The sequence below is a fragment of the Nyctereutes procyonoides genome, unplaced genomic scaffold, assembly GCF_905146905.1.
Source record: "Nyctereutes procyonoides isolate TBG_1078 unplaced genomic scaffold, NYPRO_anot_genome, whole genome shotgun sequence".
Taxonomy (NCBI): Eukaryota; Metazoa; Chordata; class Mammalia; order Carnivora; family Canidae; genus Nyctereutes; species Nyctereutes procyonoides.
Genome location: NW_026575133.1, coordinates 32484934 through 32498402, shown reverse-complemented (window position 1 = coordinate 32498402; position 13469 = coordinate 32484934). Strand labels below are relative to the sequence as shown.

At 47.0% G+C, this 13469-nt stretch overlaps 1 protein-coding gene across 2 annotated transcripts in view; it reads right to left on the bottom strand.

Annotated features, from left to right (window-relative positions):
* PPP2R2D (protein phosphatase 2 regulatory subunit Bdelta) overlaps positions 1 to 13469 on the bottom strand; it is a 45844-nt gene that overhangs the window by 16181 nt on the left and 16194 nt on the right. Inside the window, exon 1 of one of the 2 annotated variants that reach the window (XM_055346307.1) lies at positions 6513 to 6540. The exons of the other annotated variant lie outside the window; for it this stretch is intronic. Within the exon in view, the coding sequence (XP_055202282.1) occupies positions 6513 to 6525 (13 nt within the window). The 5' untranslated portion in view covers positions 6526 to 6540. Of the gene's footprint in view, positions 1 to 6512; positions 6541 to 13469 lie in introns of those variants that run through there. 2 annotated transcript variants of the gene reach the window in all.

Here is a 13469-nt window from a genome sequence, read left to right as displayed (position 1 = left end):
AAACTTTCTCCCTGGATAAAGCAACATTTTCATGGGATATGTGTAATTCCCAAGCAGCCCATTGTGGTTCTGGCACCCAGAGCCCAGGAGCACATATGGGCTTATGGGTTTTGCTGAGTGGATTGAATACTTGGTCCCTAGGACACCAGGATTTATCTAGACCGCACTACCTTTATATAAGAATACAGAATAAAATTTAGAAAGTCAATTGAAAAAAAAAACCCAAAAATATTGGTCCTAGAAGACTGCTGTCTCATTTTATGATGCATGCAGGCATGCCTAATATTAACTTATAAATCTGATTCTTACATGACATTAACCGATGTTTTAATATCCTTTGCAGTAACTTTTGCTAGATTCTGTACAAAATAACATTATACACAGTACAAACCTCCTTCATTGACTGGATACAGTCATTACCATTGAGAATGACACCATTACCTAGTCACACTGCTGGTTGGACACCTGACATTTCTGACATTATCCACACAAAGATCCTGGCCATCAGCTCATTAAGGGTAAAAGCCACAGGGTACAGACAGGCAAGGGGGGAAAGAAAAGTTCTTAGGTGTCCCAAGGCTAAGGCCTAGAGGGATAGATTCGACTTCATGAATTTCATGAATTGATGAAATGCACTCCTGGTGATTTCTTGATAGAAAAATAAAAAAGACAGTTTCCTCCCACACGGGGGCGCTGCGCGTGGACTGACTCAGGACAAGGACCTGGGCTTGGTCCCGCACAGGCTGCTGTCTAGGCTGCTGTCGGCAGGCTCCTCCACCCCGGGGACCTGTCACCTTCATCAGCTGCCCTGGACAGTCTCCTCTCTGGCTGCTGAGAGGACGAGGATGAGCTGGGTCAGCACCAACCCACCCCTGCTGCTGGGACACCAGTGCAAAGGGCCCGGCCAGCTGTGAGTGCTCTGCACGGAGGCAGCGGGAGTGTTCAGAGACCAACACTGCTGCACAGCTACTGTGACCAGTGTGTCCAATACTAAGAAACAGACCCCACAACTGAAAGTGCTTGAAGAACTCCCGCCCCCCCACCCCAAAGCTGCCATACGTCCTACAAATCTTAAAGGTGTGCACAAACATTTTAGCCAAATGGCTCATACCGGACTTCCTGAGAAACAAGCTCTCACCTCACCTGCGCTGTGCACGACCTTTAAACACACACTGAATTCTTTTGCCTGGGATGTCTTTCCTTCCTTTTTTTTAAAGAAACAAAAAACAGGACTAGGAGACTAGGCTTCTTGTTAGAAGTGCCACTTTTAAAATTAATTTCCTCAAAATAACCCAATTTGCTTAAATGAAATTAAAACATTCTGTATTGGACTAAATGGGACTAAATCTGTCATTCATACCCAGGGGGTGTACGATATTATATAATTAATGGCATTCTAGCTCTGTCAGAGATTTTTAAACTTAATTAAAATGGACTAAATCTTTTAAAAGAGAAACTTCCATGACTGCCACTGGTGAGAAATTATTTTCATTAAGCTACGTAAATATGTATGAATCTAAAATTAGAAAATGCTGTCCGCGGAGTTTAGAAGAGCTCTAAAGTCAAAATAAATATACAAACTAAATACTAACAACATTACAAAACAGAATGTATGTCATCAACATAAATTTAATATGATGGCCATTACTTTACAAAACTAGTGTGATGCTAAAAGTGTAAATGTGGTGCTGAGGGCGCCGAGGGGGCTTGACACCTGCCGCGCACCGCATGGTGGCTCTGGGCAGCTAGAGGCCCCTGCGCAGGGCCCGCTCGGGCGCCGCTGGCCACGGGTGACGGCACTGCGTCTCTGCACAGGGCAGCGAGGCTCCCCGGCGCCGAGGCACTCTGCTGGGAGGGCACCGTCTGGCTGACGCAGAACTTACTCAGGAAACGTTCAGGTCGGACTCAGAAACCATGATGCACGTGTGGCGGCCCTAAGAACCCAGCTCTGACTTTCTGTCCGGTGTGGCCCACTGCGGGCCCGGGCCTTTCCCTCCCACCACCACAAAGGTGCCGGAGAGAACCGGAAAGGTGTCCATTTACAAAGCGACAATGGTGGGCAGGCTTCGACACGCAGATGACGGCAAGGGGCGGGAGGCGTGGCAGGTGACAGTCTCAGTGCACACGGGGGGGGGGGGGGGGGGCCGAAGTCTCAAATCTGCTGGGGGCCTCAGCCACGCTCCACACCAGGTGCTGGGCATGGAGATGGCAGGAGGCCATGTGGTGAACTGCTGAGTCCCTAAGCTTGTCCCCATCCTATCAAGTGAGAGCATGCGGCTCCTCCCCTTCCTGCTGCCCAAATGCCAGCTGCCAGGAGGGACGAGTTCCCACCACCTCCAGGCCTCCTCTCCAAAATCATAAATCTGGGTAGAAAAGGCTTCAAGGTTCAAACCCTTGGGGTCCCTAAAGAAATGACCAAGCAAAGGGAAGCCCTCCAGGTGAAAAGCCCACCTGCTCACGGAACTGCCTGTTGGCACCAAAGTGGCTGCATCTTAGACATGAACCAGCAGCTCAGGCTCTGCAGATGGTGAAAAGAAAATACCAGAACAAGGAAGCTGGAGGGAAGAGGCACAGCACATCGCCAAAATGTCAAAGACACGACAGTTCATGTCCTCAGGGAGCTAATGTTGTTCTAAGCGAGCACGGCCCCGCGTGAAGCCGGTGAGCCTCCCGGCAAACCCGGCCCGTGCTGGGGCGCACGGTGCCGTCATGTGCAGCGGGCTTCGGGGGGAGCGGCATGCCACTACCCTCTACCCACTACCCTCTACCCACTACTCACTACCTCTACCCTCTACCCACTACCTCTACCCTCTACCCACTACCCTCTACCCACTACCTCTACCCACTACCCTCTACCCACTACCCTCTACCCACTACCTCTACCCACTACCCTCTACTCCTACCCACTACCCTCTACCCACTACCTCTACCTACTACCCTCTACCCACTACCTCTAACCACTACCCACTACCTCTACCCTCTACCCACTACCCTCTACCCACTACCCTCTACCCTCTACCTGCTACCCACTACCCACTACCTCTACCTGCTACCCACTACCTCTACCCACTACCTCTACCCTCTACCCACTACCTCTACCCTGTACCCACTACCTCTACCCACTACCCACTACCTCTACCCACTACCTCTACCCTCTACCCACTACCTCTACCCTGTACCCACTACCTCTACCCACTACCCACTACCTCTACCCTCTACCCACTACCGAGAAAGGGAAAACAGGCAAGTGTGCTCTGAAATTCAGACGGTGGCAATAAATTTAAAACTCAACGCCTCTTAGAGCAAAAACACAAAGAGGTGGACGAGAGGAAAGAGAAGATAATCAGGGGGTCAGGTTAGGTGGCGCCTCATCCAGGTCACAAGCTCCAGAAAGGCGAGAGACAAGGAAATGACGCAAACATCCAAGGACCACGAGGCGAGCGCCCGGCGCAGGAGCACGGGAGCCCCGGCCGACGCGGGCCGCTGAGCGCGGGCCTGACCCAGGGCCTGACCCAGGGCCGGACCTGCCCAGGCGGCCTCCCGGGACAACCGCGACACAAGGACAAGAGGGAGGCTCTCAAATCCTCCACGGAGAACCAACAGGTCCCACACCAAAGGGCTCGGAGCGCATCAGACGGGATGCAGGAGAATGGCGGCTGGAGTCCAGCCTTCCTCGGGATTCTGAGGAAAAGGGGCTCCCGGGTGGCTCAGCGGTTGAGCGTCCGGCTCCGGCTCCGGCTCCCGGAGTCCCGGGACCGAGTCCCACGTCCGGCTCTTTGCGTCCAGCCCGCTTCTCCCTCTGCCTGTGTCTCTGTCTCTCTCTCTGTGTCATGAATAAATACAATCTTTAAAAAAATAATTCTGAGAAAAATAATTTTCTTTTTTTTAAATTTTTATTTATTTATGATAGTCACACAGTGAGAGAGAGGGAGGCAGAGACACAGGCAGAGGGAGAAGCAGGCTCCATGCACCGGGAGCCCGACGTGGGATTCGATCCCGGGTCTCCAGGATCGCGCCCTGGGCCACAGGCAGGCGCCAAACCGCTGCGCCACCCGGGGATCCCGAAAAATAATTTTCAACCTATGATTCTACGCAAAGCCAAATTTCCAATTGCGTTTAAGAGAGGAGTAAAGATGTTCTGGAACATGCAAAAACCACAACCAAACCCCCTTCTCAGGAAACCACTGGAAGATGCAAGTTGGCAAATGAGAATAAACCAAGGCAAAGGAAGATGGGGGACGTGACAGCCCAACACTGGCGAGGACAGTCCCAGGACTGGAGCCAGGGGCCCCGCAGAGCTGCAGGCCCCGCGGGGAGATGTCGTCACTGGGGGAGAGGGGGGCTAGAGGGGCCCACAGGGCGGCGACACCGCAGTGGACACAGAACCGGGCTGTGGACCTGCGAGGCAATCATTAGCTCTGGGAAATGAAGCCCGCGTGGAAAAGAAAACGTCCTCTTCAGTTAGTGACCGACACTATCCGCACGGTCAGCAGGAGACGCCCCACAGGACGCTCTCACTCTCTCTTTCCTTTTTTTTTTTGCAGGGAAGGCAGGGGTGCACGTGGGTAGAAGGTGATGTGAGCAAAAAAGCTAAATCATTAGTTGCCATAACAGGAAGTCGGTACTTACTGTTCAAAATAAACCCAGGAAAGAGCCGTTAGCAGGAGGGGGCCCGGTCGGGGGCCCCGAGGAAGCTTCTGGGCTGGACGGGCAGGTGGGGAGAGGCACGGGAGGGCAGAAGGAGCAGGAACAGGACATGTGGAGGGGAAGGGGCCCAGAGGGAGACTGTCGTCAACAAGGCGGAGACCATGAAGCCACGTTCACGTGCCCGCAGCCTGGCGGGGCCTAGGGGGGCTGGCGACATGGGGGAGCGGGGCCCCCACCCTGGGAAGGTGCGTGGCGGGGGCGGCGGGGGCAGTCGGGGAGGGCGGGGCGCACGAGAGGCGGGTGAGCACCCGGGTTCACAAGTGGTCTCATCAGATGGCAGCTCGTCATTTCATCAAGGAAACGCAGGACTGCCCCAGTATCGGTGCCCGGGTGAGATCCGAGGGCAGCAGCTGATTCTCAACGTGCGGCGACAGACTCAGCGACCGCTGTAAGCGGGCGGCTGCCGGGACCCTGGGGAACAGAGCACGGAGTCCTGGCGCCCGGGCGGACATCTCAGTGAGTGGAGTCGCTATGAATGAGCCCCTTCAGCAGAGCTTCTGGAACGCTCGGGCAGGCAGATGGGGAGACCAGGTTTGGGTCCTGCCAGGAGCAGGACGACAGGGGCCGAGACACAGACTGAGCAAGGGGTGGCACGGAGTCAGGCCTCGGGGCCGGGGGAGGCGGCCAGCACTAGCCGCGGGTCCGGGTGTGTGCCTGCGTACACAGGTGCTTGCTGGATTAGTCTTGTACTTTCCCAAACTTCTAAGCTTCTCAAAACAAAACATGCAAGTGTGAACATTTCATTTCCTCCATGTCTGTCAATCTGTACTGCCACTGCCCTGTGTCCAAAGTGACCGTCATCTCAGGCTCAATTACCAGGCAGCCTCCCGCCTAGCTTGCTCCACTCCCTCCCACGCCCGTGGGAGCTCCAGCTGCCTAAGGCAGAGAAGGAACCTTCTCAAAGGCATGAATCGGACCATCACCCTGCTTAATGGCCTAGCAATACACAAGTGTCAGCACTCCTCCGTTTACCAAATAGTACACAGAATCAGAACTTACTACCCAAATGGTTGAGTCATTGTCAAAACAAAATGAAACCACAACAATGACAGGGAGGATACAGTTTCCAGCTATTTCATTTTTTCTCTCCTCTCTTCAGGTAGTTCAAGTTGTGGAGGATTACTTAAACGCAACCTCCTGGCCAGAGACCTGTCTGTCCTGGGTAAGGAATGCAGCTCCGCTGACCCCAACAGCACCAGCAGGACTTGGGGGAGCCCCAGACTTGTGCACGCTCTTCCTGAGACCACCGGCCCCTTCCTGACCTTCTCACCTCACTGCTGGCACTGCGTGAAAAAGTCCCAGAAAGTGGTCACGATGAAAGCCAATCCTCTCTTCCCCCTTAAGGTCTCATCAACACCCCATCCTAGGCTAGTAAGGATCTCGAACAGTGCTCATCCTCTTCAGCGGTCAGCCAAGGCAAGTGAAAACCACCACACACCCGCCCAAATTGCTGTTCCAAGTGTCACAGGATGGGGAACAACAGGAACTCACACACTGCTTGTGGCAGAAAAACTGCACAAGCCCTTGGAAGACTGTTTGGCAGCGTCTGCCAAGGCTCAGCAGCCACACATCAAGGACCCAGAAACCCCACACGAGACACACAGCTGCCAGCAACACAGGCGCTTAGTGCGAGAGCACCTACAGAGGCACATTCACACAACAACCAACCAGAGTGTCCAGTAGAAAGAGGCACACATGGTGGAGCATTCATAGGGTGACGCCACACAGCAATGAAAGCGGACAGACTTTGGCCACACCAAGCAAAACAGATTAGTCTCACAAAGAAAATACTACGGAGCACTTACAGTGTGATCCCATTTATATCAAGTCCAAAAGCAGGGGAACTGAATCCACAGTGCAAGTACGGCCAAGGGTAGGTGGGTGCTTTTCCGATCTGGCTCCCAGGCACCCGGGAGTGTGCACTCCATGCTTGTGTGTTTTCATCGGCAGCCAACCTCATCGTACCTCCCCTACATCCTGTTTACTGGTGTCCACCTTCTCCCAGGCTCTCATCCTGGGCTTCCCAGGGGCTGACTCAAAAGCCCGCCCTCCCCCGCGCCTGGGCCTCCAATCACGGAGCTGTCCTGCAGCCTTCCCTAGAAGAGGGGTCTGCTCTCGCTCTCCCGTCTCCATGGCCCTCCACAGGTGCTCCCAGACCGCCTGGCAACCACCTCTTCACCCCTCATCCTTGCCTACACTTCCTGCGCACCAGTCCCCTGCCTCACTGTTAGTGATTCTGCCTATTTCACTCAAAAACAGAAGCACCCAGAACAGGTCCTTCACATAGTTGTGCCACCAGGAGGGTCCTGCCCCACCTGGGCTCTTCGAGGATTCGGCTCGGAAGACAACCTTCATGCTCTGACACCATCCATTTTCGCCCTCTAACAGATAGATTAGTCCTAATTTCACATAGACATGCTGTAATCTCTCATCTTAAAGAAAAAAAAAAGCTGACCTCCACTTCATCCTCTGGACAGTGCTATGGTCTCACAGTCTCCACCTCCTTTCTTCCCACCCTTTCTGAAGCTCACTCTAAGGCGTGTCTGCCTCCACTATTCAGCAAGATCACCTGCTTCAACCCACCCAGGTCCTTTCTTACTGTCACCAAACCCATTCTCTCCCCTATCTCTGAACTCTGTAAGAGGTGTATCAAGGGCATTGACCACACTATTTACCTTATGCTCCATAGTACCTGTTTGAGTGGCATGCGTATACATTATAGGAACACCCAACTATAACACAGATAATTAATCCAGTGACACAAAGCTTTGGGAAAATCACACTAAAAAAATACTGACTATATTCAGATTTATGAGTACTATCTACTCTCCAAGGACAAAAAGTCTACTGAGAATGTCAGATAGAGAATTTCTACTTATTATGGTGAATACAATGATAGAGCACTCTGAAATGTAAATTACACATTTACATAAAAAATTTTCTACTAGCAGACACAAATAAGTGTGCATGTATATATATGAATGTATATATTTACCTATATAAACACACACAGATATGGCATTTTTAACTATCTGTTCAAAGCAGATCATCAAAGGCAAGAGTTCTCTTTCAGAAACCAGACATGAACTAATAGAAGTGAATTAAGCCTTCACCAAACATAAAAAATGGAAAACCTGTAAGAGATTAGTAGGGTTCTAAACCAGACACACTATAATCTCAAAAGCAACTAAAACAGTTTCTCCAAATTATGAGTAGACTGGATAAAATGACAAAACAGAAGGATCTGAGTATCATTTTCTAATCACTAAAAAAAACCAGTTTGTGGCAGATTATCTAAATAAACTGGAAAAATCAGAAAGGACAACTGAAAGTCATTTTCTCTGCTACCAGAATAAATAGTATTTTAGTAAAAGGAAGAATAACTGTATCTTAGGAATGAATACAAGGATGGTTTAACATCTCAGAATAAACCAACACAATAATATACCATGTTAATAGAATTAAAAAAAAATCACATGGTTATCTCATCTGTAGACAAAGCACTTGACAAAATCCAGCACCCAATCATAATAAAAGCGCTCATACACTAAGAACAGAAGGGACCTTCTTCAACTTGATAAAGAGCACCTACAAAAAAAAAAAAATCCACAGCTAACATCACACTTTGAGAGAGAGAGAGAGAGAGAGAGAGAGAGGCAGAGACAGGCAGAGGGATAAGCAGGCTCCATGCAGGGAGCCTGATGCAGGACTTGATCCTGGGACCCCAGGATCACGCCCTGGGCTGATCACGCCCGCTAAACCGCTGAGCCATCCAGGGATCCCCTAACATCACACTTAATGGTGAAAATGTGGATGCTTTCCCCATAAGATCAGGAAGACAAGGATGTTTACCCTGAACATTTCTGGGAAGCTTTCTCCCGAAGGTTCCAGCCAGAGTAATTAGGAAAGGAAAATGAATGGCATCCAGATTGAAAAGGGATAAGCAAAACTTTCTCTGTTTGCAGATGGCATGACTTTGTATGTAGAAAGTCCTACATACAACTATCAGAGCTAATAAACAAGTGTTGTGAGGACACAAGAACAAACACAAAGATCAACTGTATTTCTATACACCAGCAATGAATAATCCAGAAATGAAATTAAGAAAATGATTCCATTTACAGTATCATCCTAAAGTGCTTAGAAGTTTAACCAAAGGATTGCAAGATTTATAAATGAAGAATCGCAAAAACATTGTTTAAAGAAATTAAAGAAAACCTAAATAAATGGAAAGACACTACATTCATGGACTAGAAGACTTCATGTGAAGATGGAAGTACCTGACGTACAGAGTATAGGCAACACCCCTAGAAAACTCCAGCAGTATTCCCCTACTCTCCCACCCCCCAGCAGACTGACAAACTAAATCTTAAAATGCATGTGGGATTATAAAGGACCCAGAATAGCCAAAAGAATTTTTAAAAAGAGCAAAATTGGGGCACTTAGGTAGCTCACCTAGGGTTAAGTGTCTGCCTTCAGTTCAGGTCATGATATCAGGGTCCTGGGATGGACACTGGGGCGTCCCTGCTCAGCGGGGAGCCTGCTTCTCTCTCCCTGTGCTTGCCACTCCCCCTGTTTATGCGCTCTGTCAAACAAATAAAATCTTAAAAAAAAAAAAAGCTTCTCCTCCAAGAAAAAAAAAAGTACCACAAAGTTGGAAGACCCACACTTCTTGATCTCAAAATTTACTGCAAAGCTACAATAATTAAGACAGTGTGGTACTGGCATAAAGACAGACATACAGACGAAGGAATTCAGAGTCCACACAGATATCTTTGCATCTATGGCCAATTCATTTTCAACAATAGTGCCAAGACAACTCAAGGGGGGAAAACAGCATTTTAAACAAATGGTGCTTAAGACAACTAAATATCTACATGCAAAAGAAAGTCACTGGACCCTTACCTAATGCCACACACCAAATTAACTCAAAATGGGTCTAAGACCTATATATGAGTTAAATCTATAAGACTCTCAGAAGAACACAGGAGCAAATCTTTATGATCTTGGATTAGGCAATGGTTTCTTAGATAAGACACCCAAAAGCACTGCAGACAGAAGAAAAAAAAACAGATAAACTGGATATCATCTAAACTGAAAATTCTTGTGCATCTAAGGACACTCACTGAGAGTGAAAAAACAATGCAGAGTGAGAAGAAATATTTGCAAATCGTGTACCAAGTAAGGGTCTAGCATCCAGAATATATAAAGAACTCAATAATTTTTTTAAAAAAGGGCCAACTAAAAAATGGGCAAAGGACTTAAATAGACATTTCTTGCAAAGAGATTATACGAATGTTGAATGAGCACAGGTAAAGATGAGATATCATTAGTCTCTAGGGAAATGCAAATCAAAAGCACAACGGGATAGCACTGGTGTCTGTATTACAATGGCTAAAACAAAACAAAACAAAACCCACAACTGCTGGCAAGGTCATAGAGAACCTGGAACCTCATACTTTGCTGGTGGGATTTTTTTTTTTTTAATTTTATTTACTTATTCATGAGAGACACAGAGAGGCAGAGAGAGAGAGAGAGAGAGGCAGAGACAGGAGAAGCAGGCTCCATGCAAGGAGCCCGATATGGGACTCGATCCTGGGACTCTGAGTTCATGCCCTGAGCCAAAGGCAGACTTGGACCAAGTCACCGGAAGGGACCTCAACTTGTAACATTTCTCAACTGTATTCTGAAAGTAGATCAGATTATTTCAGGGTTTTTTTTCTAAGCACACAAAAACCTAAGAATTGTTCAACAAAACACTCTTTTTAATCCCATTTCACTTAAAGCAAAAGAGCCTTTATTTCTCTTGCCTACTTCTCTTAAGCGTATGCGCATAAGGTAGGGAAGACCACAGAGGACCAGGAAAATCAGTGTTTGCACCATTCTCCAACTACAAGTCTTTGTCAGACCAACATCGGTGGACTTCAAAACTTAGGAAACCATGTTTCACTTCTGTTGTTAAAGCCCATCAGAGATTTAACCACTCTTCAAGGAAAATCTGATTCATACAGAATATTCCATGCTCTCTTCCCTACCCTACCCTAGAAAATGTGAAGTTCTTGTCCCTAAAGGCCATCACAGAACATGCTCCCCTCTCCTGCAGATAAAGTTGAGTACCGGGAAGGGCCATCAGGAGGAGACTGCTTACTCTCAGCACGGTGACTCCTGCAGGAAACAGCCACCCCAGGGACCACGCACAAGTCTGAGCCAAGGCAAGTCAAAGCACTCCAGGACTACCAAAGACAGGCCAGTGTCTTTGTAACACAGTAACACAATCATCAAAGTACTTACTGGATTCTTTCGAAGAAAATTAAAAATAGGGATCCCTGGGTGGCGCAGCGGTTTGGCGCCTGCCTCTGGCCCAGGGCGCGATCCTGGAGACCCTGGATCAAATCCCACATCGGGCTCCCGGTGCATGGAGCCTGCTTCTCCCTCTGCCTATGTCTCTGCCTCTCTCTCTCTCTCTCTCTCTGTGACTATCATAAATAAAAATAAAAATAAAAATAAAATATATTAAGAAAATTAAAAATACGCACTTTCCAAATGAACATCTTGTCCCCAAAATGATTCCAGCCCACCTCCATACATTGCAGCTAGGGTAACTTTAATTTTTTATGCACAATCGTGATTGTGTGATTTTCCTACTTAACATGCATCAGGTGAACTCCCAACTGGCCTTAGGATAATGATCAAAATCCTCACTCTATTCTCCTCTTTGCTTTCTATAGTCTGATCACCCAGGCCTTAGTTCCTCAAACTGGTCATAATCCTTCCTGTTTCAAGCCCTCCTCCATGCTCTATACTCTGCCAGGACAGCTCCTCCTACCCCTCAGCCCTGGAGCCCAAGCTTCCACTGTCTAGGGAAGCCTGCTGACTCTTTCTGGAACCCTCATCACAATGGCAACTTAGTTGCTTATGTCTCTGGACCATGTGTGTCTTGGTGCTTCTGCTCATGGTATGCTAGTAGCATGGACACACACATGGTCGCACACCCGCAGAACTGGACGCACCAAATAACAAAAGAACGAGGGGCTCGGAGTTCATTTGTTAACCCTGCTCGCTCACCGGCTGTCAGCAGAACTCCTCCCATTGCAAACCCAGCCAGGTACCACAAAACCATTCCTTGGTATTTCACACGCAAACTAGCAAGAAGACAATGACTAGCATTTTTGTCGTTTATGTAAAAAAAGGCCATTATTTTGAGAAATTGGTACCAAAAGGGGAAGAATCCCTGAGTTTGGGAAATGATCTTTAAAGCTAGCCTATCATATTAGAAAAACAAGGCTGCTGTCATTTCTCTCCTTATCAGTCATCTTCTTTTTTTTTTTTTTTTTTTTTTAATTTTTAGTAAGCTCTATACGTCCCACATGGGGCCTGAACTCACAACTCTAAGATCAAAAGCCAATGTTCCACCCATGGAGCCAACCAGATGCCCCCTTATGTGCCATTTTTTATTGGTATCTGTTAGGCACAGGCATAGCCCTGAGATGCTTCCTTATAAAACTAAATCAACATTTCTGTATATTTCAACACATGTAGAAGAACTCACAAATATTTCTAAATTAAAGAAACATTAAAATAGATAAGATTATCAAGTAAGTGACATATTTACGAGGTAAATGATATAAGAAGTCAAAGTTTTATCACATTTTAAGCAAACAATGGTTATTTACTTACAATTACATTGTAATTTTAGAAAAATTTTAGCAAGTTATTTCTGACCAGTAAGTTCATTCAGTGCATATAAATAATTCCATTTCCAAATAGCTTTTGAAGAGTATATTCTCTGAGAATAAAATATTTAAAAGTTCAATGACTAAAAATAAACAAAAAAAAAACATTAGAAATGTACAATTTCCTACTTCAACAAACCCACATTTAATTCTGCCGTAAAATGGAATGAAATCCTGATCCATTCAAGAGAATGAAAGGATAAACTACATACCAGGAGAGAATATTTGCAAAAGATAACAGCTGATAAAGGACTGTTATCCAAAATATACAAAGAACTCTTAAAATCAACAATAAAGGGACGCCTGGGTGGCTTGGCGGTTGAGCATCTGCCTTCAGCTCAGGGTGTGATCCCAGAGTCCCGGGATCAAGTCCTGAATCAGGCTCCCTGCGTGGAGCCTGCTTCTCCCTCTGCCTGTGTCTCTGCCTCTCGGAGTCTCTCATGAATAAATAAAATCTTAAAAAAAAAAATCAACAATAAGAAAACAGCCCAATTACACAATGGGCCAAAACCTTAACAGACCTTTCATCAAACAAGATATACAAAAGACAAATCAGCATATGAAAGAAAAGATGCTTCACATTACATCCTTGGGAGATGCAAATGAAAACAAGATACCACTATACACTTATTAGAATGGCAAAAATCCAAATCACTGACACAACCAAATGCTGGTAAAGATGTGGAGCAGCAGAAACTCTCATTCACGGCTGGTGGGAATGCAAAGTGGTGCAGGAACTTTGCAAGAAAGTTTGGTCATTTCTGAAATTAAACATTCTCTTGCCATACGATTCAGCAATTGTGCTCCTTGGCATTTACCCAAAGGAGCTGAAAATTTATGACTACATGAAAACCTGCGCACAAATGTCTATAGCAATTTTATTCATAATAATTTTTAAAATTTGGAAGCAACCAAGATGTTCATTCTTCAGCATGTGAACTGTGGGTCCATCCAAACATTGGAATATTATTATTCAGAACTAAAAAGAAATGAGCCATCAAGCCATGAAAAGATATGAAAGAACCTTAA